Source organism: Dermacentor andersoni, chromosome 10, assembly GCF_023375885.2.
Source record: "Dermacentor andersoni chromosome 10, qqDerAnde1_hic_scaffold, whole genome shotgun sequence".
Taxonomy (NCBI): domain Eukaryota; kingdom Metazoa; phylum Arthropoda; class Arachnida; order Ixodida; family Ixodidae; genus Dermacentor; species Dermacentor andersoni.
In genome coordinates, this window is record NC_092823.1 from 29,901,588 (window position 1) to 29,927,686 (window position 26,099).

Sequence of the window (26,099 nt, forward strand, 5' to 3'; positions counted from 1 at the left end):
GCGGAACTATCTGAACACGCCGACCGCTATTTAGAAGCCCAAGGCCAAAAGAATTTGGGAAAGGGGAAGGAAGATAAAAAGGCACCAGATGAGAGAGAACAGACTCGAAGCACAATCAAATGTTTTATGTGTGACAGGATAGGGCATCGCGCTGTGAATTGCCCCTTGGGTCGTACTCGCAGTTCGACGTTGAAGTGCGAGGGGTGCGGACGGCATGGACATACAATACAAACCTGCCGAGCTAAGCCAGAAAATAAGACTGCCTGCATTGTTTCGAGCGAAAGTCACATTGATGTCGAGAGGACGCAAATGGAACAGGAAAGGGCCACCGACAAGGCATGCTCTGTCACAACGGCTCCGAGGTCGGAAGACCCGGAAACCTCGATGCCCGTAGTAGTGGGAATGCTGCAGGGACGAAAAGTGTCGGTACTAAGAGATACTGGGTCCAACATTGTTCTAGTAAGGCAATCCATGGTGCCGGAAAGAGATATCACTGGTACAGAAACACCAGTTCGATTGGCGGATGGTACAGTACGGCGAATGCCTATGGCTCGTGTGTTGCTTTTGACGCCTTATTATTGCGGTTGGATTGAAGCCCGATGCGTCAAAGAGCCGCTGTACGACGTCATTCTTGGGAATGTGCCAGGAGTTAGAAGAGTGGATGATCCAGATCCCCTCTGGAGTTTTCCGAGTATCCAAATTACAAGTAGGACGGAGCATGAATCCACCGAAGCCGGTGGCAGAGACAACAAAAGAAGTTCGGATCCGTATAACGGAGAAGCTAGCATATTGTCAGTCGAGGAAAGCACAAGGAACCAGTATAGGAAAGATGTCCGTATGAAGAATACTTCAGGCACCGCCATCGATATAACCGCGACGGAAATGAAGAAAAGGCAAGAAGCGGACAGTACGCTGCGACATTATTTTGAAATATTAGGGAAATGGATTCAGAATAAGAAGAGCCGGGTCCTACATAAGTTTGAGAAGGTTGGAGAATTACTGTACCGAATAGCCAGAACCCCTGATGGAAGAGAAACACGACAGCTAGTAGTGCCAGCGAGTTTACGAAGAGCAGTCCTCGAGTTAGCGCGTGACACTATAATGGCTGGCCATCAAGGAGTAAGAAAGACGACCAGCCGAGTATCAGAAGAATTCTTTTGGCCGTGCATGCAAGGTGACATTAAACGGTTTGTGCGATCTTGCGAGATATGTCAGAGAACCACACCAAAAGGGTTAAAATCAAAGCTACCTCTAGGGAATACGCCTATTATTCAGCAACCGTTTCAAAAGGACACAGGAATGGTCATCACAGAGTCGGCTGCTGAAAGTCCATACCAAGCAGACATCCCAACGACAGAAATGATCTCTCAAAAGGTGAAGATGACAAGCACGGTGTCCAAATCGAGCGTATGTGAGGAAAGACGGGCTCAAGAATTGAAGAGCAATATACGTGTCATCGCTGGGTCCGACAACTTTGACAAGCCCCAGGCATGCAGGTCTGGGTCCTGCGCCAACTCATGGTGTCATCCAAATCACCCTCCCCGAGGTCATGTCTCGATGAGGCGCCGCCGTCGAGAGCCAGGGCCAGTGCACAACTTCATGTCTTGCTGTACCGAGGTCAGACAAGAACCGGTAGGCAGGAGTTCACGGACCACATGATTGAACGTGCCACGAAGGATATCACTGACTTTGCGGAATATGTTCGTTTACGTGTTTACTTTGTGAATATGTTCGTATACTGGGGAATAGCTTGCTGTGCATGCATATAGTGTTTAGAGCTTCTGAGGAGTCTTCCTCAAACACTCGCGGAATACAACGCCTTGTGAATGCTGCTGTCGTTGACATTGACGTAGTGTGAAGACTCAGCAGAAACTTGCGTGAAGTGCGGTGGAGTGCAGTGAGGTGTGAAGGAAGAAACGGCGAAGAGAAGTTATATGTGATGTAGTGCAGTGAAGTGAAGTGCAGTGACGTGTGAACGAAATAGTGGCGAAGTGAAGTTATATGTGGTGTGGTGAAGTGGAAGTGCAGTGTCCGTGTACATCCAAGAGGTGACGAGCAGTGAGGGAAGTTTTCGCGGAGCGAAAACTTGGAAAACAGGGGGGCCATTGTCAGGAGTGACAATCATGAAGAAAGAAAGAGGACGAGGAAGAAGGAGTGGAGCGAGCGGGTGGAGCCGCCATCTTGGAGAAGGGGCTCGCGCAGGGAAGGACGTGGTGGCCGGGCGCAGCGTTCCAGGGGAAGACGGCCGGAGATCGCCTCTCTGGGTCCTGCCCCAGTTCCTCGGCGACACATCGACGTCCCGCCCGAGTACCAGGCTCGGCGAGCAGATGTCCGACGTCCCCGGAATTACCACTGGCCCGGACCTACCCGCCAGGACACGTCAGCGTTTGTGCCGCTGAACGTGGACGCGCGGAGGCTGGCTACAGCCAGTCACTGTCCCGTCCGGAGAACTACGCTGGGCCGGCGCGCACCGGGAGCGCCAGCCGGCACGAGCCGCGCTCTGCCGGAGCGCGACAGCCCATCAGCGACCGCGCCTTCGTCACGTCGGCCGGGGCATCGGTGACGCCGGACACTAACAACGACTGACGACGACCAGATCGCATCGACGGACCACAGACCGGGGGACGCCGATACCCGCGTCGAACAGAACCGGTACTGTAAGCGCCACTACTACAGCGAATAGACGATCGCCGCACAGACGTTTGTAAACGCGGTAGTGTGAGCGGAAAGCTGAGCAAGGGTGGACGCATTCCGTGTGTGATAAGTGCTGAATCTTACAGTGTGTTCCTGTTACTAAAATAGCCTATTGAATGAATGTTACGTGTGTATTGCATCTTGCGTTCGTGTGTTCCTTCCGCCCGCTGAAGCAAGCGTACCAGGCGTTAACGTACGCGTGACACATAGTTTTTAATGCACAATATTTCAAAACGGATAAAATGGATCGCTCTGGTTTGGCGGCATTATAAAAATTTTCTGCTAAACCTCATCCTGTAGTTAGAATTAACGCTTGGATATTGTTGCAGAAAGAAAGCAGGACCACGAGTGTAGAATAATCCATATTTACAAGCGATATACATAGCGCTCAGGCAACGGAAAGGATCTTCGTCTTCCTCTAATTTGTGTCAGCTTCTTCGTTCCCTTTACAGTAACAGCGCCCTTCGTCCCAGTGCACGTTATAGAGCCACACCTAATGTGGGGATATAGGGCTTGAGTCTGGTGACGTGAGCAACATCGCAGGTGACGCTAGGATGCACTGAAGACTGACCTACTGGTGCGATCTCGTATGCCACGTCAGACAGCTGACGTAAGGTCTTGTACGTACGAGAATCACGGGAAGGTTGTTTTTCCAACAAGCCGACGCGACGTGAAGACGTGGAGAAAAAGACAAGCGAACCAGATGAGAAATGCTGTTCTCGGTGTCGAAGGTCGTAGTGTATCTTTTGAGAATCTTGCGAAGCTGAGGCGATGACGTGCGGCAACTCGGGCTTGGGCAGCCGAGGCAATAGAAGTGCGGGCGTAATCACTGCCTTATGATTGTAGTTCGGATGGGCGCAACGTGTCGGCGTGCTAGGTATGGTCGCGGCCATACAAAAGGCAAAATAGTGAGAATCCAGCAGCATCGCGACGGTACGAGTTATATGCACAGGTATTGTATGATAAAGCGACGTCCGAGTCGTGGTGATCTTCAGAAATGTACATGGACAGTATTTATGATAGTGTGCGGTAGAACCATTCGGTGAGGCCGTTCGTTTAAGGGTAGTGCTCGGTAGCAACATTGTCTTTCGTAGAACAGGAACGGAGGAGAACATCGACGACGTGGCATAGACCGTGGAGGCCCCGATCCGTGTGTAAATGGCGATGAGCGACGCGTTGCAGTATGACGTCGTATGGTGTAAGTCGGCGACATCTGAAGCGTAGCTGGTTGCCATCGGTCGCGTGATGGCATATGTCGTGGCATAATCTGTTGCTACAGCAATCAACTTGTTTTCTTTGACGGAAATTGTAAAAGTGTCAAGGAGATCGAGGCCCAAACGTAAGAAGGGCTCCGTAGTGACATCAATGGGTGGAAGAAAACAAGCAGGAGGCATAGCAGGAGTCTTCCGGCGCTGACACTGGTCGGAGGAAGCGACATAGTGGCGCACAGAGCGAAAAAACTCCGGGCAGGAGAAACGGCGCTGCAGGCGGTCGTAAGTACGAGGAATGCCCATATGTCCGGCAGTAGACGCGTTGGGAAGTTGTTGGAGCTTGGCCAGACGGAGGTGCTTTGGAACAACCATAAGTGTTTGAAGAACAGGAAGGATCGTGGCGTTGTTCGGCGTTAATGTTGAGAAAGCCAGGAGAGGGACAGGATACAGATGTCTGATAGCATCGGTATCGTGTGCTTGATCCGCGGGATTTCGGGACAGAAAGTCAGCGTGTTTATGAAGGTGCCCTTATGTATACATAATAGAAAAATGTATATTTTTGCACACGCAATGCCAAAGTTCGAGTCGTCCCGTTGCATCCTTCAAAGAGGAGAGCCAGCAGAGGGCGCGATGATCGGTTACGACGCAGAAGCTCCGAGCAAAAACGGGCGGTCGAAATTTCGCGACCGCCAATAGGAGTCCGAGACATTCCCTCTCAGTAAGTGTAATTTCGCTCTGGCATAGAGAGAAGATGGCAGGCGTAAGTAATGACATGGTCTTGACCCCTTCGATGCTGAGCAAGGTCAGCGTCGATGCCATAACTGCTCGCGTCAGTTCGTACTTCATTGGGCGCAGAAGGGTCAAAGTGCGACAGAATCGGCGAAGCTTGTAAGCCACTCAATCAGGGTAGAGAAGGCTTTCGCTTGCAGTGGTCTTTAAGTGAAGAATTCATCTTTTTTAAGCTCAGTAAGACGGCGAGCGATCTCGACAAATGTTTCAACAAATCACAGGAAATAATTGCATAAGCTCGCAAAACAGGGCACATCATTGCTAGAAGAAGGTACAGGAAAATTTCTCACGGTGTGAACTTTCTATCAGGTTGGCTTCCTGCGTTGTTTTTCACCACGAGATGTCCGAGCATGGTAATTTCGCGGCGACCGTAATGGCACTTGGGAGAGTTCAGCTGAAGGCCAGCATTGCTAAACACGGAGAGGATAGTTGTGAGGCGCCACAGGTTGCTCTGAAAGGTTGGCGAAAACACAATCACATTGTCGAGGTAATAGATGCATGTTGATCACTTCAAGCCACGCAGGATAGAGTCCATGTAGTTGGAGCATTGCATAATCCAAAGAGCATGAATTTGATTTGGTGGAGGCCGTCAGTTGTGACAAAGACCGTTTTATCACGGTCCATCTCATCTACTCTAATCTGTCAATAGCCGGAACGGTGGTCAATGGATGAAAAGTATTGGGATCCGTGAAGGCAGTCAAGAGCGTCGTCTATGCAAGGTAGTGCATAATATCCTTCTTTAATATCTTGCTGAGGTAACGGTAGTCAACACATAAGCGCCACGAGCTGTCTTCTTCCTTTACTGAGACAACTGGAGATGCCCGTGGACCACACGAATGTTCCATGATGTCTTTGTCCATTATCTTGTCGACCGCTTTCTGTGGGACGTCCATTTCTGTTGTGGAAACACGATATGGCCGCCTATGAACGGGCCGGCGTTGTCGGTGTTAATGCGATGCGCGACCACAGATGCCTGGCCAAGAGGATGGTCGTCCAAATCAAAGATATTCAAATAAGACGACAGAAGGTGAAGAAGAGCTGTTTGCTCGGAAAGAAGAGCAGGGGCAATCACCTTACAAACGTCGTCCGCAGGCGTCGAGGACAAAGGTCCGTTGGTGCTGAGGAAACATTCAGAGACCGAAGAAGAAATGTCGGATTCTCCCAAAGGGGCGATATGCGCTGGGGCAAGCACACGCGTCGAAAATCGAAAATGGATATTGGGCACGCGAGCGCTGTTCCCAAGAATTAGGATTATGAAGCTCGGGAGGCCAATATTGCACGAGAAAACCACGTCAGTAATCGGCGACACGACGTACTCGCTTCAGGAACGGTTGGACAGGGTGTTAAGAGGATACTTGTCGCAGCCTATGGAGACAGCCTGGCGAAATCAGCAAAACATAAGCGGTTTGAAGCACAAGTTGTGGCGTTGGTAGGAAACGGGAGATACGACTGTACGATACCTGCGGAGCAGTCTGTTTAGCCAGAGTTATTCGAAAGTAAATCGAGGCCGAGAACGAGGTCACGCGGACAGTGCTCAAGGACGATAAATAAAACAACGGTGTAATGGTTTCTAATGGGTCACACATGCTATGCACATTCAATAACAGGTGAAGTACTACTGTCGGAGACTTGCACAGTCCACGGCACGGCGGACGAAGGGACCTGTAACTGGAAGCTGCGCTCTTCTGTCAACAGAGATGTAACAGGAACACCTAGAACTTCAACGTCCAGTAGGTTTCCACGTGTAGGCAGGTCAATAGAGGATTTGTGGGCCGGGTCGGAGTTGCAGATTCACCTCCGGGAGCTGTACCGCTTTGTTTCCCGTAGTGAAGCGACGGGTGGCAGATGGCGGCGAAGAGCAGTGAATGAGAAGAGAATGGGACCGGCGACCTTGCGGAGAAAGGGAGCGGCTGGACCTTGGTAGAGCGCTGTCGGCGTTGATGTTCCTAGTCTGCGTGTAGGGAGGGAAAGTGCGACTGTTTAGCACTTGGCGGTAGTGACTCGGAGACGGTCACCGAGGAGGCGACAATGAGCGGCTGCAGCAATGACGGGCGATGTGTCCAATGCCGGAACAAATAAAATATGTGGGTTTACCATCCGCCGTGCGCCTGTCCGCGGGGTAGCGATGGAGTGGAGGAAAGCTTTGCGTCTGGGAGCGAGCGGTCGGAGAAATCTGGTAGGCGTTCGTATGGCGGGCCGAGCAAAGAGATGAAATGCTGAAACTCGCTATTTTCTCCCGAGCGACATCTTGTGTAACCGACATAGAGGGCACGCTGTCCCGACAGTCGGAAAGAACTGGAGCCGGAGCTGTGGCCTGAAGCTCAGGGCGAACGATGTGCGTTATATCTTGCAGTTCCGTCGACTGAACGAACCGCGGCGGGTCTCTTCGCACGAGGATGTCCCGGCGGTATTCGGCGATCTGTCTAAAGTTTGAGCGACGGGGCGGCCCTTCGCCTGTTGAAAGCGCCGACACTCCTTTATAATTGCATCCGCGGTGGCACGATCCTTACACATTAGGAGATTGAAGGCATCGTCTGCAATACCTTTTTCTATGTGACTAATCTTCTCTGCCTCGGTCATGTTTTTATCATCCCTGTGACAGAGGGCCACACAATCCTTTATGTACACGACATAGGATTCTGTTGACGTGCGAGTGCGGCAGGCAAGTTCTTTCTTCAGCTGCCAAGTGATGACGGACAGGTCTGGCGAAGAGGTCTCGCATTTTTTCTATGCAGACATCCCAGTTCATTAGGTCAGCTTCATGTGTGTCGTGGCACTGCTTGGCAATTCCTCTCAGACACAATATCAGGTTTGCTAACATCAAGCTTGGATCCCACCTGTTCTTGTCGCAAACTCGCTCGTGCATTGCAAGCCAGTCCTCGCCATCGGCGTTGTCCGTGCCACAAAATGTCCTCGGATCTCTCGGACGAGTGGTGGATGACCGTTGGCATGGACTGCTGAGGCGTTGTCGGCTGTGTTGGTTGATCTGCCTTTGTGGTGGCCGGTAGATGACGTCTGCAGCGAAGTTCCATGATTGCACCGCGCACCTCCGCCAAAATGTTGCAGGAAGATAGCCGGCCCGCGAATATAGAATAATGTGTATTTACAAGCCATATATATGGCGCTCAGGCAACGGCCAGAGTCTTCGTCCTTCTCTGGTTCGTTTCACCTTCTGCACTCTCTTCACCGTAATAATATTAACCGGAAGAGATTTGGGCAATTGTTCAGCGTGTCTCAGAACATCAACATTAGTATGCCGTCAGGTTTGGGTAATCATTTCTCTTTCTTTCCCCAGTGAATATTACTTGCGACTTGTTAAAATGAAATGTTTGCATCTGAATCAGATGATGTGAGCCTACTTACGGAAGAGCTAGACGGACGCGAAAGAGAAAAAGAAAATGCCGTGAACATAAAAATCAAGAAGATACACAGTACTGTAGAAAAAAATTACCACTGCATAAATATTCGTTGTCCGGATCCCCCGGTCCGCCATCTGGTATATCGGTTGATTGCAGTCTCTAAAGAAGTACGCCAGAGATACCTGACCGAAGCGAGCCTTTATTAACAATAATCATATGTATAATTGGCGGCAGTGTAATTGTTTCATGCTGATGGATCTTAGGGGTGCGGTTAGTACTTATAATTTGTACTATAATACAAATCTCCGGCGAGTTGTTGAAGATATGCTAGTCTGTTTCTAATAGTGATCAATCCGGGCGTGCTAGTTGGTTTTCTCTAACTAATCACAATGAATGTAAAGACATATCGGTCAAATTCCATGTAAATGCTAGTTTTCGCTAATGCTCTAAGAGCATGAGAATTTCTTAAAGGCATGATCCTGCTTTCATTCCTTCTTCTGTAGGTCATTGTGTGAAATAAATATTAAGAAATTGCATTCCTCGCTCACCATTCTGAGCATATTCTCATAAACGACACGTACAGAACTATTATTAATCTGCGGGGCACATTTAGACAACGGATATTGCTAATAGACAATAGATAGCATTGATTAAAATATTATTACACCTCAACAGAAGGCAAAAGTGTTATTTGAGAAGTAGCGTGATTGGCTAATAAAGATTATATTAGCGCCATAGCAAAGAAGACTTGTTTACTTCGTGTGTTACACATACTAAAAAGCATTCTTCACAGTTCATCACCGCACTGGGCTGATTGGTGTTAATTTGCTGTCACCCTGTTCATAAACTTGTTAGAAACAAGAAGAAAAATATCAGAAAGATTGCTGTATTGTTTTATAAACAATAGCCAAAAAATAACGTCCTGCTCGCTGCTTTTGTTTGCTTGTTAGGAGTTTTGTTTTAAACACGGTGAAATGGCATAAATCCAGTCATAATGTCCCAAAGCAAGCAGTGAAGAGCCTCCATTAAGTTAAGTTACTGATGGTGTGCAGTAAGGTGCACTAGTTTTGTTGTACACTCTCGAAAGGAACGTCGCCCAATTACAGGAAATGTTTTCTTTCTTCCTCTTCTAGATACTCTTGGAGAAACATTTTACCGAGATCGCTTCATGCGGTAAATCAAGCAGCTTTCCGTCCATATTTGCCGTTGTCGCTGGGTAAGTTTGGCAGTAGAGTGAGGCTATTCGCGCTGTATTTTTCTCAGTGTTGCACGCTCAAGAGAGCGTTAAATGCTGTATTCTGTGAACTTTTAATAGGACTATTGTGTACTAGTGTGTGCTTTTCGCAGTGCCGTAAGAATGATAAGAAAGGTATCACATGTGAAATATGTCCGCGTTAATTAAGAAACATCTGCAACATGTGCAGCAAATATGGAAGCACTATCACTTTCTTATACACACAGTACAGCATCATTTTAAGGTGTAACCATTTCCACTGCAGTGTAACACTAATCGGAGTAGCGTAGTCCTGTGCCGGAGTTTCATGACGTTTTCCACAAACAAGACACTCAAGCATAATCTTTTCTAATAATTCTGATAGAATTCGTGTTTTTTTCTGTTCTGTAAATATACATCGCAATAGCATAATTGCATAGGCGTTTTTGTTCGATTACGTTTTGCATTTAATCTGCTTTTTCTGTGAGTTCACATGACCTGCACTGACCAGCCCTATTGCGGGTAACCTGTATTGTGTGTGCGTGTCCCGCTTCTTTCTTCGAGATTTGTAATCTAGCTCCATTTCCCCTTTCCTCCCAATCTTCCTATCTTCAGTTCATATGTTTCTACCTTCTCCTTTCTGAAGTGTAAGCGGGCGTTGAGCCCCTTTCGAATGAGCCTGCTTCTCGCTTTTCCTTACCTCTCAAGTCTTTATACAGGCTCTTCCGTCTATCATGCATTGCTTTTTTGAAAAAGACGGGTCATTCAGCGGCACCATGAACAATTCCATGTTGTTCACAGCCGAGTAGAGCAGCCGCCAGCGATATATCGTTGATGCCATACAATTGAATAAATATTTGTAATAAGCAATTTTTTAATTACTGCTCTAAATGGCTTGTTGTCAATGAAGAATTTGTAGAAAATTGAAAGAAACCAATGCATTACAAGTGGCATGTATTCAGCCACTAAGTCTACGAGAAATGAAAATGATCACGTGACTAATCATCCATCCCCATCGAAAAGCAGCGCTCTCAAACGAGCTCCACAGAAGTTAGTGGGTGGATAATCTGTAGCTTCCTGTGCACGACGGTGTGACACTTCGATGTTGCTATGGGACGAGCGCTGGTACTTCTGCTTACAGCAATGTAGCGTGATTGAGGGCGCTGCTGCTACGCGCGAGCCTACATACCCCGTTCGTGAAATCGGCGAGGTTATGTGCGTCGCTGCAAGGGAGGGGGCGCCAGAGGAGGAAGGCGCCTGATAGTAGAGAAGAGAATCGCGCGCCGGGGCAACTACGGAGGAGCGCGCTCAGTGCGCGGCAAAGCAGTGCCGCCTAGAGGAAAGTCTAGGTGGCGTTGAGTGAAGCAGGGAAGGAGAAACGACGCGAAGTGTCGCGGAGGAGGAGGGTAGGCGGAGGCGCGTTGGGTTAGCCTGCTCTGCCACTTGCTACCGCTTCTGTCTACGCTTGGGCGTGCCAGGTTCGTGTCGTGATCAAGAGGCCGGGGGCCTACCTCGAAGGACGAAGCAGCGGCGGCACGCCGAGAGCAAGTTAATCGACCCCGAAGTCGTCGCCGTACGTCGTGCGCGAGCTGAACAAGACTGGCGAAAGTCGCGGGCTTGTCATGCGGAGAAGTCTCCACAAGAGGAAGAAGGAGAAGCGGACAATGAATAGTGTTAATAGTAGGTTACTAAATTGCTTGAAATAGTAAAGACTTTATTTCGTTACAGTACCTTACCATCTTTCGTAATGATAATTTACACTTAATAAAAATCGAAAAACGGCATATAACATACAAAATAATAAAATAAACCTTGGAAGAACTGCCACACTTACACACAACCAAAGGATTTTTAAATAATCTGGACGCAATGCAAAAAAGGGTAATAGCACCAAGACGCTTTCGCGTAATCCGCCTTCACGAAGTGAAACGTCAGTGCATAATTTTGATGCGGACGGACGGTTAGGGACGTGGTATTTTCCGTTACAATGTTCTTTATCACCTGGAAAAAAAAACGGCAGAAAGTACCTGGCTGAAAGCGTGCCATTACAATTTTCTGTAAATCTTTTTGACAGCACGGCGTTCAGAGCTGTTATACTTAGGTGATTGCAATTAATTAATGAATTCAACGCGTTCATTAACAAAACTATGTGCTGCTACTCTGATCTACAGTGATATATGCACTTGGTTATCACAGCGTATAGCGGCCCGTCTCTTAAGAACGCGATGCATGATAGCTGAGACAACCGGTACGTTTACAAAACAAACAATACTATTCCATTATAAATCATTATACGGCATTGAAAGAAGTGCAAACTGTTAGAAGCATCCAACCACCACATTTACTTTCCACTCTATTCGTTCTCAACTTTTACGTTCCGTGAAGACAGTACTGCACCGGAAATGGTTACTGTGGAGACGCTTCTGACGTCATTGTCGCAAGTGCAAATCACTGTATACTCGGAATTAAAATTTACGTGTTGAGAACCTGGTAGCCGCATCAGTAGCTGAAAAATAATTTAACTGTAATAATCGTAAACAATGGTTCTCGAAAGATAAGCAAGGATCCAAAATTCCGCATAATAACAACGTTTGTGAGTGGATGACTTCAATTATGAATATTGCATTTCTGACGCAAGACTACCACTTTAACCCTTTCGTTTACAGGGAGACTACATGCACGGTTTCCAAGCACTTCTACAGTTACGTGTTTCAAGTGAAACAACCTAGCATTGTGAGTCACGCCTCTTAAGGCATTTTAGTCTTCGCTTCAGCTTACTTGCACTACTGGTAATGATAACCTGTTCGCTTTCTTGCTCCCTTACAGTGCCAAACGATCCTATGCATAATAGGTGAGATATCTTTCACTAAACTGTCAAGTTTTCTTCTTTTGAGGTATAATACCATTATTGCATGTGACCTGATGAAATCAGGGAAGCCGCTGAGGTAGAAGTCACACTAGGAAGCCGAAGCTCCAATTCACATGAGCGAAAATTAAGACGACAATGTCTATTCATGTATGGCCATCGATCGAATATTAGTTAAAAAAAAGTTGGTTGTTGTTTGAAATATGAACCTAATTGTATAACATTGACTTCATAATTGGCTTGCTGAGGTATCCGGGGCTGAGAAATTTCGCTCCTGCTTGTCAGAAACGCTACTGCAGCTTTGACGTAAAGCTTCTAGCCCTTTTTGAGGTAGGTGCAAATGTAAGCATATAAAATATGGTACCTTGTTCCTGATGGAATTAAAGAAAATATTGCGAAAACAGAAAATTCAACTAGCTATAAAGTACCACTATCAGCTCTGGCTTTCCTGTTTGCTAGAAAACGAAATGACGTGTAGCTTTTGAATTTATACCTCAACACAATGGCGTAATTGCCAAGCTACACTAATTCCGCTACATTTTGGAAGTTGTAGGTAGGTTCCCTGACAAGAACACACACAAGGGCAAATGTTGCAACATTCCATTTTGTTAATTTCCTAATGCGACGTCACCACTTTGACAGCTGAAATACTTTATTATTTTATCGATCCGCTGTGCTCTAAAGTTTCTTGCGGATGTTACATCGGATTTGACACAGAAATCACGAAATGTGCAAGGTTTAAAGCTAACTCGGTCGATTGCTGTTTTCCAGCAGTGCATAAATTATGGTGTCGTTCTTGCAGTTCAGCTGTAGCACATTTTTTTTTCTGTTACGTTCAGAGTCAAGAAAAAGGTGCTCTGAAGAGCTTTGTAGGTGCTGAAATTTTTTTCGTTTGTAAAAAAAATAAAGTAACTTAAAGATTAGACAAAACATGCACAAATAACTTTTTGGTGGAACCCACCAGCTCGTTTCTAAGGGGACGTGCTTAGCATCCATCCATCCATCCATCCATCCATCCATCCATCCATCCATCCATCCATCCATCCATCCATCCATCCATCCATCCAATAGACATAGCCTATGGAAGGTTCTGGGTAAGTTCATTGTTTGGCAGAGTTGTGTTTAGCAACCAACTGTCTGTATTGTGGGCGCATTTAGTGAGACGGTACGTTCGAAAGAAGTGATGGACAGAAATAACGAGAAGCGTTCGCAGTTAAACGCGGCTTTACCAGAAGACCTCCTTTCTCAATTCCTGGGACTGAGGAAGTTGTTTTCTCAGTGTTCCGGCATCAATTTAGGCAGGGAGCTGCACTCGAAAGAAAAGGTCAGTTTACAGAAAAATTTTTTTTTAATTTTGGCCATGAACATTTTTACAAAACATGTCATTGTGTGAAAAAATTAACTTGTCATAAAATATAATGTTTATGACTCTGTTACTGAACAAGGAAAATTATATCACAATGCTATATATATACACTGTACTAAACTTACAGGGAATTGAAAGGGAAAAAATTATGTCTTTTACACCAGTGTATGTGATTTTATTGCAAAACATTCCTATGTGTAACTATTTCTAGTAATCTGTAAATTTATATGTAACGTTTGGTCGTATTAGGGGCTCCTAGATTATAAAGGCAGCTTACACCATTTGGGGCGTTCTTTGTCCCACAGCAGTACTCGCTATCAGACTTGCTTGCTTTTCCTGACTTGAAAACCCTGCCCTGGCCCTGGCTACCCTGCCCTGGCTATATACATACATACATATATATATATATATATATATATATATATATATTTCCGGGGTTGTCCAAATGTATGAATAGCTGCTCCCTTTGCGTGATCTTCCGGCAAAACGTGTGGGCAGTGGCGACAGCTGGGGCCACGGCTTTGCTTACGGGCTTATTAGATCCTTTCAGGACTTGCTTTGTTTTATTTTCCCTGTCAGCTGTTTTCGTGCCGTATATCAGTACTTCGGAGGCGCAATAATAGTCACATGACCTATATGGACGCACCGCTGCATCCTGTTGGCCATTTCTATGCACGGTCACGGGATAGTTATTAGACGTAGAGAGCGGGAGGCGGGGATATGCTTTGCAAATGATGGTCGTCATCAGGATCAAATAATTTGCAGGTTTTTAAGGTTCGGCGTAATAATTCCGCAGGAACCCGCAAGGTGGAAAGAAGTAATTACCTAATGGAAAAACAGACATCCATCCATTCGTAGGAGTTGCTACAAAGGAAACTCTTCTCGTGGAAGTTACATCAGCTTTGAGACAGAAATCACGAAATGTACATCCACCTTTCTAGGAATTGCTACGAATGGCTGGATGTCTGATTTTCCCTTAAGTAGCTTTCAAGGCTGTTTGTATATGGCTTTGTCTGGCAGCTGATCGGCGAGTACAAACATATAGTGAGAAGTTTCAAGCTTCATGGATGCTGTTTTAACGACACTGGAAATCAGTTAAAGGGAAGCGGGAAAAGGAAAATTGCTGTTTTTCATTTATTTTGCTTGCTGATGTCAATGCTCACCCGCCACCGTGGAACAGTTTCCAAAGAGTTCTGCTGTGACAACGAGGACTTGGGTTCAATTCGCTGGTGCAGCTAGATATGTCCTTGGGAGAAAAATGAAAAACAAAATCGTATTACAAGCTTTAGACGTTTATTCAATCTCACGAGCTTAAACTTAATAAGAAGGTTCTCCCATAAATCATCTGCTGCGTTTCTATTTCTCCAACGTGTTTGGCAAGGTACTCTGCCTAATTTTTGTTAGCCCTCGTTATTTCTTAAATTCTACTTAAAGGGTTGAAATACCTCCAACGTATGAAGCCATAGCAAGTACAAATCAACACTCGCCGCCGCAGTACATGATCTCTAGAGCAACTGGAATAAGTTCAAAAATTTTAAAGAAATACCTGTTGCACTACAATAACGCTGGCCGTACAATGGTCAAACGTGCTAAACCAATCGTCCGAAATTTAGAGATGTCCAACAAGTGAATGTTTCCGGCTATCTTTGTCTTGAATGTGTGCATTTTTCTATTCAAAACTCGTTCGTCGCGCAGCTTTCGCCTGTTTCTCGTCGTCTTTGCACGGAGTGCTGGAATGACACGAAATTTAAAATCAATTCAAGTCAATCTATGTTGCGAAAAAACTGTGTACATAGGAGCCGAGAAGGCACCGGTAAGAGCTATCTTTCGGTAGTTTGTCAAAGCAGTGGCCGACTATATATCTTTGGCAGCTCCGCAGCCGAATGAGTCACTCCCATCACGAACACTTCCGTAGAGCTTAACAATACAATGTTCTATGCAACATAAACAGAATATATTACTTAAAAAAGCAATTAAAAATGTAAGCCTTTGAAGTGTTTCGCGGACGAAAAAACTATTCAAGGCGAGATCAAAATGCACATGAGCAACAACAGAATATCATGCAGACAGAGTACCAACGTATGTCGGTGTAACACTTGCATAAGAGCGCAATCCTAGACATGTAGGTAATACTTCTAAACCTATTTGGACATAAAATATTCATACTCATTTATAGGTAGTATATTCAAGAACGATGTTATTGACACACCCATTGTTGAAAAGATGTCAAATCATTTTCAAGCAACTGCCAACAACATTGTCCTCTACATGTTTGCATAGATTGGAAAGTTGTCTACGAAATATTATGTTTTGGCTTGTTGCGTGTTTGAAAGCAATAGATAAACGGTAGTCATACATTTTTACTACGGGAAGCACTTTGTTGGAAACAGCTTTTTAGGTTGGTGCGAGGCTACGGACTTTTGTAGCAATCAATTTTTTTTTCGCTGACGTGTTCCCCCCCCCCCCCCCGCCCCCCTATACGGCAATAGTTAAGGCGTGAAAGGAAGACCGCGTTATACAATAACACCACTGTGCTGAAGGGAAGGAGGTGTTGATCGCAGAAAAGGATGCAGAAAATTTTAGTTTCATAATTACGTGCCGACATAATCTTTTAGGACAGTTTTGTTAAAATTACACGTAAGCTATTATTTGTAGGAACAATTTTAAATGCAATGTAATAGAAGTATATCTCATTCATTAGCTGAGTTATTTTATTTTTTGCCCTAAACATACCAATTTATGTTTTCGCAACATTAATATTTACAGGAAAACAATTTTGTTGTTACTTTGCATACTTTTTGAAACGCGTGATTTTCAGTGCCTGCAATGGCATGTAAATTATTAGCGGAGAAGAACTTAGTCATGTCGTCTGCGTGGACTATGAATTTCGCAGGTGAACTGTGTGCTATATCATTATCATAAGTCTTACAAAAAAGGACCTAGCACGCCTGCCTGAGCACAGTGCCCGCATTTAACTGTATCTTCTATAGAACACCGTAATGTTTACTGCATGCCTCCGATAGCTCAAATTTGATTTGAATAATACTGCTGCGTGACGTCGAAAACCACAGCAGACAAGTTTACCAAAACCTCATGATCAAGCAGATCTAAAACTTGGTGAAATCCACGAGTATACCTATTATTATTTGGTTGCGTTCATCTCACGAAAATTTATTCTATCATTCTAAAAGCGCAGATATTGCTGAAAGGCGTTGCAGTAAGATTTCAAGACCATTTGTCAAACTATGCTGCCTTTTCTCAAATGACTCAAGTGATCACATAGTTTTCATCGAACATGTGCAGAAAATTGGTAGTACACTTATGGGCTGTACTGCCCTGAATCATTCATCACCTTTAAGAAAATTACAGAAATATCAGAACTTTAAATTTTGGCGCCATAGACTGGTTTAGCACTGCATATAATATATGCATTGAGTATGACAGAATTATGTGAAACCTATTTTGGACGTGAATATCTCGTGAACTAGCACTATTTAGTGCTTGAAATGCACTCATCACTTCGTTTTAGAAATAGGTCAAATCTGGTCTCTTTGATTCAGATGACATCATCAAGGTCGTTATACAATATTATAACACTGTAAAAGCTACCAAAGTTTGGGTAAGCTTATTGGATAACGCCTTGCCCTGACTACTGCGCCGTATTCACGCCTAAGAAGTTAAGTTCTGCGGAGAGATTCTTATGAGTGAGCAGATTGATTAATATATTGCATGTGATGTCTGCGCGTTTTTTCGGTAAGGCCAACTGATTAGCATACTAATGACTTCTTTCTTTGTTACATCGTTTGGCTAGTCACTGAAAGTTTTTTCTTAAAAGAATTGGCTCTGTGGCTGATAGCTCCGCAGTGGTGTCGTTCTCTTCGCAAAACTCGCATTGAATCGTTCTGCACCAGTGTACAGTATCACAAGTGTGTTTGTAATCCTAGTAAGCCGCATTGTCACGCTAATCGGCCGAGCCAAAGAAAGAGAACTATGTAATAGATCCCTTTATTGAAAAATATTTAGCTGGGTTCTTTTGACTACGCCTACAACTTTTAAAATATGATATGCCGTAGAATGGTAGTTGAGAATTCGCATTACTTAACATAAGTAGTTGGATAACCAGCTTCAAATATTATTCTCAGTAACTCAAGACGACAGCGAACGGAAAGCAAAGGCTTACCGACAAATTACCATACACTCTTAATGCATATTTATTAATTTATTTAAACACATTCAATGCCATTGTGGCGTTACAGAGAGGAGTGGTGTTACATGTTCAAAATGGCAGTCTTGAATGATGCATGCGCAGAGTTGCTGGCGATGGAGGCAGGGAGGTGATTCCATTCGTATGATGTGTTCAGCACGTAGGAATGGAGGTACATGTTGGTCTGGCGGAACGGCACTAGAACTTTGAAGTTATGGTGAACGCGGGATGAAAGGTAACGAGGTGGCGAGAACAATGGGCGTTTCAGTGCAGGATTCGTAAAGAAGATTTTATTAAAGAGACGTAGGAAGGCCTGCGTCCCTGTGATAGAAAGGTTAGGAAGGTCTAGCGAAATTTTTATTGAAGTAATACTGGGCGTGCGAGAATAATTAGCAGCAATGAACCGAGCGGAGTGATTTTTGATAGCGTCTAGTGCGTACAGGCTTAGAGGAGTGAGGATCCCTAATTGAAGAAGCGTACTCGAGTTCCGCCCTGACTAAAATTTTATAAAGAACTTTTAATAAAACGGGAGCCAAATCAAAGTTACATGGGAAAAAAAAAACAAGAGTGCATTTCTCATTGTTAATGACGTAGGTTATATGAGTATTCCATGATAAATTGTTATCTACGTGGACACCTAGGTATATATAGGTAGTAACAGACAGCAACTGAAAATTAGTAATGGAATAAAAAGGGATAGTACAGTCAGCAGTTCTTCGGGAAATCCTCATTTGTCTTCATTTATTCACATCCAATTTCCCGCACCAGAGTGAACACCAAGAAGTAATATTGTCAAGGTCAGATTGTAGTTGAGAAGAATCACAACGGTTAGATACTAGGCGGCAGAGAACACAACCATCGGCAAATAGCCCGAGCGTTGATTTAATGCAGGTGGGAATGTCGTTAATGCAAGTTACGAACAATAGGGGTCGGACCCTTGTGGTACACCGTATGTGACCGAGCAATTGCGCGAGTTATGGCCGTTAGCAGTTACAGACTGTTAGCACTACAGGCTTCTGTTAGATAAGAATTTATTCAAGTGCAATAAAGTCATTCAGTATACAGCATACTTAGTTTTCGCAAAAGGAAACGGTGAGAAACTGTGTCGAAAAGGCTTTTTGGAAATCAAGACAAGTACAGACGGTAATAGAACCATTGTCAGATGCCGAAAATAGATCGTTAGTAAACAGACGTAGTTGAGTTTCGCATGCGTTGTGTTTCCTAAAACCATGGTGACTGTTGTGAGAGAAGTTATATTGTTCGAGAAATGCGATTAGATTTTAGTACATAACGTGTTCGAGAAGGTTACACGGGGTACTAGTGAAGGTGACGGGAGTGTAATTACAAGGACTAGATGAGTCACCTGGTTTATGCACAGGAATCACCTTCCCCGCCCTCCAATCGCTGGGCATTGGAGGATGTTGCAATGACTGTGAAAAAAGCTGCGAAAACATGACTGAGCAATAAATGGCAGTCGCATTCAGGAATTGAGGAGCGATTCCATCCATGCCAGGTGCTGATGCTTTCATTTTAAGTATGAGATTTAAAAGCCCTCATTGATCAATAATGATAGGTTCCATGCAAGAAAGTCTAGGATCAGCTAGAATTCGTAAATAATTAAACTTGGCCGTAAAAAATCGTTTATAAAAACGTCCTGCAATGCTTCACAACACCTGTCACTTGCAATTTATGAACCAAGTTCATTACAAAGTGCAATGTTTTTTTTTTTTCGCACCACTAACAATGCTCTAGAACTTACAAAGGTCATACTCTAAAAGAGGAACAGGTGTATCGCCAAAAGAAAGCATGTTTAGCAAGTCCATAAGCTTGTTTGTACTCTAACGTTGCGCTGTGATAAGCCGTCCATCGCTTCGTGGTATCGGATAATAAACTGCTGAGGTACAATCGCTTCTTTTTATTACCTAAGTGAAGAAGGTATGATGTAAACCATGGAGAGTGGAACGCCGCTCGAACAGTTCACATGGGAATGTCGCAATGTTTAGGGAGTTTATCTTATTTTTGAACGATACACAGTTTTCTTGCGCAGAGCGATCTGAAGCGCATTCCATGTATTGTTCAGTAAAAAACTTCTAATTCCCATCATATAGATACAAAATCAGCTTTGACTTAATCTTTTATAACTTTAGTTGCACGCGCAGGTCTCTGCGGCTGAAATGCACAAGTGTGTAATGCGATGGTGCATGAGCACCAAGACATTGAAATCGACACACTAAACACCACCAGTGTAGTTAGATTGTTTCTGTAATTGCGCATTCTTTAAATTGTACAGCTTTGTCTCATTGGGTTCCACTAGGTATAGAACTGCGATGCCATTTGTCTTTCTCTTGCTTTGTTGTCTACGAATATGAAGCTATAGGTATAGATATTATTTTTCATACAAGTGTATATTAATTATGTTCTCGCTTGTGTCTTTACCCTGTCACCTTAATTATTCGCTTTTTCTTTCTATAATTATTTGCTTTTGCTTCTATATTTACCCTGCCATTACTCCTACAGGGTGGACGGTGCTTAGTCCAGCTGCAGTATCTGCAGCTTTATTGCCTTTTCCCCCTTTTCGCGGGTGTTCTTGTTTAGTGAAAAATTAACACACTGACACTGACGCACCGTTGCTTTGATTCGTCTAAGAAGTGCAACTCGATTGTCGTGCTTTGCTTCGAGCTACGAGAAACACCACTTATGTACCTGATAGAACATTTCTGCCAGTACAGAGCAGAACAACTTCTACTGCATCTACATAATTTGTTATTAATCCTCTCGGGCAGGCACGCCATATTGCTCATTTGTTTTTCAAGTGTCTGATCTGTGTGATTTATTCGAACATGTTTCTTCTTTGCGCTAACTTAATTATAGAACTGCTACTATTATGCTATCAATGCCGGCGGCATCTATCGACGCGTATTAATGCCGCATGACACGTAAACATATCGGGAAACTTGACGAGATATAATGCTCGAGGCGATTTTCGAAATACGACAAAGATGAACTTGTGGATTTGCACGGCGTGAGAGTGGGAACTTCAAGAGATATCCCATCCTTTGTGTTTCATATTACGCTAACAAATGCTGTTTGTGTGTTTTGATTTTCTTTTCAGCTCAAGGATTTACGAGAACAAGCTGGTCTGTCTGAGCTGCGAAACTGCCGTTTTACGTGAATGATGGTGGGGACGCAGCGTGAGCGCGGCGGAGCCAGTTTGTAAGGGCTTCTTGCCCGTCATTGACGCATTCTTCGGGTTCTTCTGGTATCCCTCCCTTCATTCCCCCGGGTACAATATATTGGCCACTGATGCGTATGTTGTTCCGTTTGGGCACATCCCCGCAAATTGAAGACATAGGCGCCTAAAGTACGCCTCTCGTGCCGCGTGTGGTGGACCCGCTTTTAGCCTCCCATAGTTGCGGATTTTGGAATCAGGGACGGGAGAAGAGGGCTGCCTGTCCAGCCATTGCGCCAAGCCTAAACGACGTAAGGAGCTGTCTTTCGCGTCGATTCGAATGAGAAAATATTCAATGCTACAGTCAAGGTGTCCTAAAAAGGTAAATATTGCTTGACCGACAGTATGTATCCTATGCGACTACGCTTCGATGCGACTGAGCACACAAAGGCGCAAACTGCTTACTCAAGCCACTAACCTCAACAAACGCCTTCTATGATCCCTATCATAAATCTGAAAGCAATACAGCATTTATCTTGGTTTTCGTCACCGAGCATTTCCTGACTTCTATACTTTAGTTGCCTAAATTATAATTCTGTAACCGTATGACCAAGAATAGTGATGGAAGCAGCGTACTACGGAGGTACGGTGTACTTTTACTAATTTCTACACGCAAGTGTATGAAATTGACATGCCACCCGAACATCGACACTTTCCAAGCAGACCATAACGCTAACTTGCTAATTTTAACAGATTGTAGCACAGTGGATGTGCTTTGTTACAACAAATTTTATTGCGATAGCAATTATATGGACACTCCAGCCACATTTCTGGCGTCGACGGGAGGTTCCGCATAAAGTCCAAAGGCGTTAAAATCTGCGTCGAGCGCCGTGTGCTCTATTTGCGAGTGAAAGTGTGCGAGTAGGAGTTGGTGATCGTCGCTCAGTCTTGCGCAACCAAGCGAGGAAAGCGGAGAGGAAGCTCGCTGTCCTCTTTCGCGCGCAAGGAGAGAGAGCAAGGACAGGAAAGGCAGGGAGGTCAACCAGACGAGCACCCAGTTTGCTACCTTACACTGGAAATGAGGGAAAGGGGAATAGAAACAGGAAACAAGGGTGAGAGCAAGCACTGAGTGCGTGAGGGAGGATGCACAGGGACACTGTAAATGGCCCGTTAAGCCGGTGCACTTTAAGTATTGCACTAGGGCACGAATCGCTTTTCGTGCCAGTGAATCGTATGGCCACGGCCCGAGTATCTTTGACTCGGAGAATGGTCATTAGCCTAGGCAATTTAATGTTGTACACAGAGAGAGAGGCATTGTACATGGTAGCAAAAGCAGGTACACAATAGGTGATAGATGGTTTCCTCGCACCCACAGGAGTCGCAAACCGGGCTCTCGGTGATTCCCATACAATAGGAGTAGGCGTTCGTGAACGCCACTCCCAGCCTAAGGTGGCACAGCAAGGTTGTTTCGCCGCGTGAAAGGCTAGATGGCAGTTGTAGCATTAGCGTGGGGTGCAGTTTATGTAATCGGCAACTGAAGGCACTTGAACTCCAGAGATGTTGTTACTTTTTGCGTGCAAGTAGGCAAAGTTCCTTGGCAGCGTCCTATTTCGCCATAGGTGTTGGACGCGTCTGGGTGTCATCGTGGACAGACCGGGCTGCCTTGTCAGCAAGGTTGTTACCGACGATGGCACATTGAGCAGGAATCCAGTGAAAGATAATGTTATGCCCTCTTTCCAGAGCATGGTGGTGCGCTTCTTTGATGTCAGATATCATCTTCTCGTAAGTTCTGTGATTTAATGCAGACTCGGTACTGTGAAGAGCTGCCTTAGAGTCACAAAAAATACAAACCATTTCTCTGTTGGCTCTTCGGTGACGTACATCATAGCTGCACGGAGCACGGAGAGCTGCTAGTTCTGCCGACGTAGATGTAGTCATGTGTGACAATTTGAATCCAACTGTAACCTGCTTAGCTGGAATGACGAATGCGGCAGTTGAGCTGGCAGCTGAGGTGGAACCATCGTTATATATATGTATATGCTCATGATACGTCTTGTGCAGTAAGGAGCGTAAGTTGCTTCAGAGCCGGCGTTGGAAGATAGGCGTTCTTTGTAATTGCAGGAATAGCAAAATTCACTTGAGGCTGTCGCAGGCGCCACAGGGGACATGAACGCCTCGCAGCCGGTGTATCAGATGATGGTATGCACTCTTGATGAGCGCTAAATCACGCTTGAAAAGGCCGTGTAAGCTCTCTCGGCTGGTAGGAAAGCTAAATGATGGTCAGGGATCCTTGACAGATGGCGAATGTGCGCTCTGAGAGTCGACCGCTACGTGTGTCTGGATGACATGGTCTCGCGTGATGGCAATGGTTGCTGCTGTTGAGGTGCACCCAGGCAGCTCTAAACACGTGCGTGGGGCTTGACCTTGTATGTTCTCCAAAGCACAAATGTTCGTCTTGCATTTATTTGACAACACTGGCAGACTGTAACGCAGGAGTCCGAGAAAGAGTACCCTGTACAGCTGCATCATAGAATGGACGGGTGTAGCTCAGTTTTTGAACACCTGAGCAATGGCAACTAACTCCTTCTTCAGATAGACGCAGTGACGGCTCCGCCAGAGGTTGCGGTAAATGATGACACCGAGAAAGCGATACGTCTTAACATAACACATAGCTGGACCACTGATTGAAACACGATACGATGACATGGTTCTATCGGAAAGGTAGGGCGGTGGGGGCGCGTTCTACTTTGGGCGGGCCGGGCGGCCGCGCCCTCCCACCCGGGCCGCTTGATCTTGAAAGCAGTCTTACTATGAGGACAGAGTCCGCCGTGTTTTATTAGCTTAGTTCGCACTGATGCGAGACCCGGCCCGAAAGTCAATTCGCTCGCTGGTGCTGCCGCGTTTATTCGAGCGTTTCGAGAGCGAGTTTCCACGGTCATCGAGTCAGATGTGTTCATGTTTGCTTGTGCGCGCGTCACACCATGCTTGTTAATTTAGTTATTATGTCTATGCATAAAAGTTTATACTTCCGACAGAGCAAGTATCCTTACTTCGCATGCTAAATATCCGCTAATTTCGTATCGCTGTCGATGCTTTGCCTTTTGAGCGAAACTGAAACATTTCTTATTTTAATGTGAAAGCACTATATGCCACATAGCACGAAAATCTGTCGGCATAGTCGGCCGGTCTGAAAGATGGTACCAAAAATGGCCGACGGCGACAAGGGTAAAGAGAAAGCATACATCACAAAATGCTCGTATTCACGACAATTTTCCCGGGGATTTTCCTGTAAAGAGAGGAAAGAACGGCTTTGAAAAGAATATTTGGTAAATTTTGGTCTGGGTCGGAATCCGACCGGGGTCTCCGGGATGCGAGACGAGCACGCTTCACCGACTCCATAGCTGCCCCATGGTTCTCGGTGACTAAAGGTACGCCTAGTGCGCACCTCATTTCATACGTGACGGCGCAGCGAATGGAGAATCGGTGGCTCCACGTCGTGAGCGAAGCCACTGAGCAAACCAATGAGCATTAATGTCCGATTGAACGTCACTGAGTGGTCCTTCGAATTATGAACAGCTCGCGGGCCAGCGAGCCTGTTGAGTTGTTTGGCGCGTTTTGATTTGGCCTTACCGAGGCGCAGTTAGCAAGCCGTGCGATTCATGTCCGTGCGATTCATGCATGGACATGAATCGCACGAAAAAAAAAAAAAAGTATTTTACCACAGGAACTTTTTTTTTCGCATTCCCACGAGTAAGTATTAAGTGTCTCTGCGGAATTTTCCCATTCTTTTTCCGCCATTCAACATTGGTTCGCAAGAAGCCATGCTGCCGCTATCGCTGGGATCGGCCACTCGTGCGGCAAAAAACGAAGAGTGGCACGATAATTGAAACAGCCCCTTTCAACAGAGCGTGATTACAACGATACAAATCAACAGCACATCATTCTGCGCTGAGGAAAAGCAAGAAGAAGCATTGAATGTGATGTTGAAGTCAAAAATAGCCACTAAGGCATGCCCACGGGAAAATATGCGTTGCAACAATGTGCTTTTGGAGCGTATCTGTACACACCGTCTCACGCTTGCAAGCATTGTAAAGTTCGTTGGTCAGCACTGGCCCATGCAATTCATAAATGGAAAATTATGAGCAAGTTGGTGTATATAATAACCTTCATATTTGTTTAAATTTCTTAACCTCGGAATCAATACCATGTGGTTTGCTTAATTTTAATTATGTCAGCCAGTTAATTACAATACCACATCCTTACAAAGAACGCATATCGCGTCGTGCATTGGGTACAATTCTGATCGGCAAGTTTTTGCGTGTGTCTCAATATTTCTGGCTTATAAGTGCGCTCACACCCTAGATGGGCCGCACAGACGAACATTGAATTATGCAGTGCGCAATAAAAATAGGCACATAAAACGTGGCCTAAACTTGCAGAGAGGATCCCTAAAAACTCCCGTCACCGATTCAAAAAGCTATCCACAACTGGCGATATGGTCGGACTTCGCGAAATACGCGCGGGCGTTTGCAGTTAGAAACGAACAATAAAGACATTTCTTACTGTAAGTTAGCTAGCCTCCGTTGTTCTTTCTTATGTGTATTCTTTCTTTTTCTTTTCGTTTTAAAGCGAATCTTTCTTTGCCAAGTATTTGAGTTTGGCACAGCTGCTGCTGGATTGGTCAGTACGCCGGCGGATATATTTGTTGATACACGCAAAGGTTACATGCAGGCTAGATGCAAATACTAGAGAACGGGCTTATACAGCCCCTGTATGTTGACCGATAAACTAGTGCTAGCAAGCAGGCACCTGTGTTGTGCGTAAAAAAATATAATATCAATTACTCAATCGATAATTTATTTCAAGTGCCAAGGAACAGCACTCAGGTCAGAGCGCCGGTGCACAGTAAAACAACAAAAATGTACCAATGTAACACAGTTGCAACGAAATTTATATGTGGGATAAAACATGGCGAAAAACGAAGGCAAGAAACAATGCATAAACACCAAAACATTAAGCAACAGTACAGCAACAACACACAATCGCGCTGGTGCGAAAGCCCTCACGGCGGCGAGCGCATCCACGTTGGGACAGCGGTCGCCCTGAGAGCGTTGACCGGACCAGCTTTGTGAGTATGCACCGCTGCACGCCGCCTTTTCAAAAAGTCCTCGCTTATTTTTTTTTGGGTCTGGCTAGAAGTCACTACAACTGTCGTTTTAATGAATGCT

General features: G+C 45.2%; 1 protein-coding gene across 1 annotated transcript in view; it reads left to right on the forward strand.

Annotated features, from left to right (window-relative positions):
- The window catches only part of LOC126519136 (uncharacterized), a 127,906-nt gene extending 102,467 nt beyond the window's left edge, over positions 1 to 25,439 (forward strand). Inside the window, exons 16-19 of the mRNA XM_050168740.3 lie at positions 9,187 to 9,269; positions 11,933 to 11,999; positions 12,093 to 12,117; positions 20,815 to 25,439. Of these exons, the coding sequence (XP_050024697.1) occupies positions 9,187 to 9,269; positions 11,933 to 11,999; positions 12,093 to 12,117; positions 20,815 to 20,849 (210 nt within the window). The 3' untranslated portion in view covers positions 20,850 to 25,439. The remainder of the gene's footprint in view (positions 1 to 9,186; positions 9,270 to 11,932; positions 12,000 to 12,092; positions 12,118 to 20,814) is intronic.
- The last annotated feature ends 660 nt before the right edge of the window (positions 25,440 to 26,099 follow it).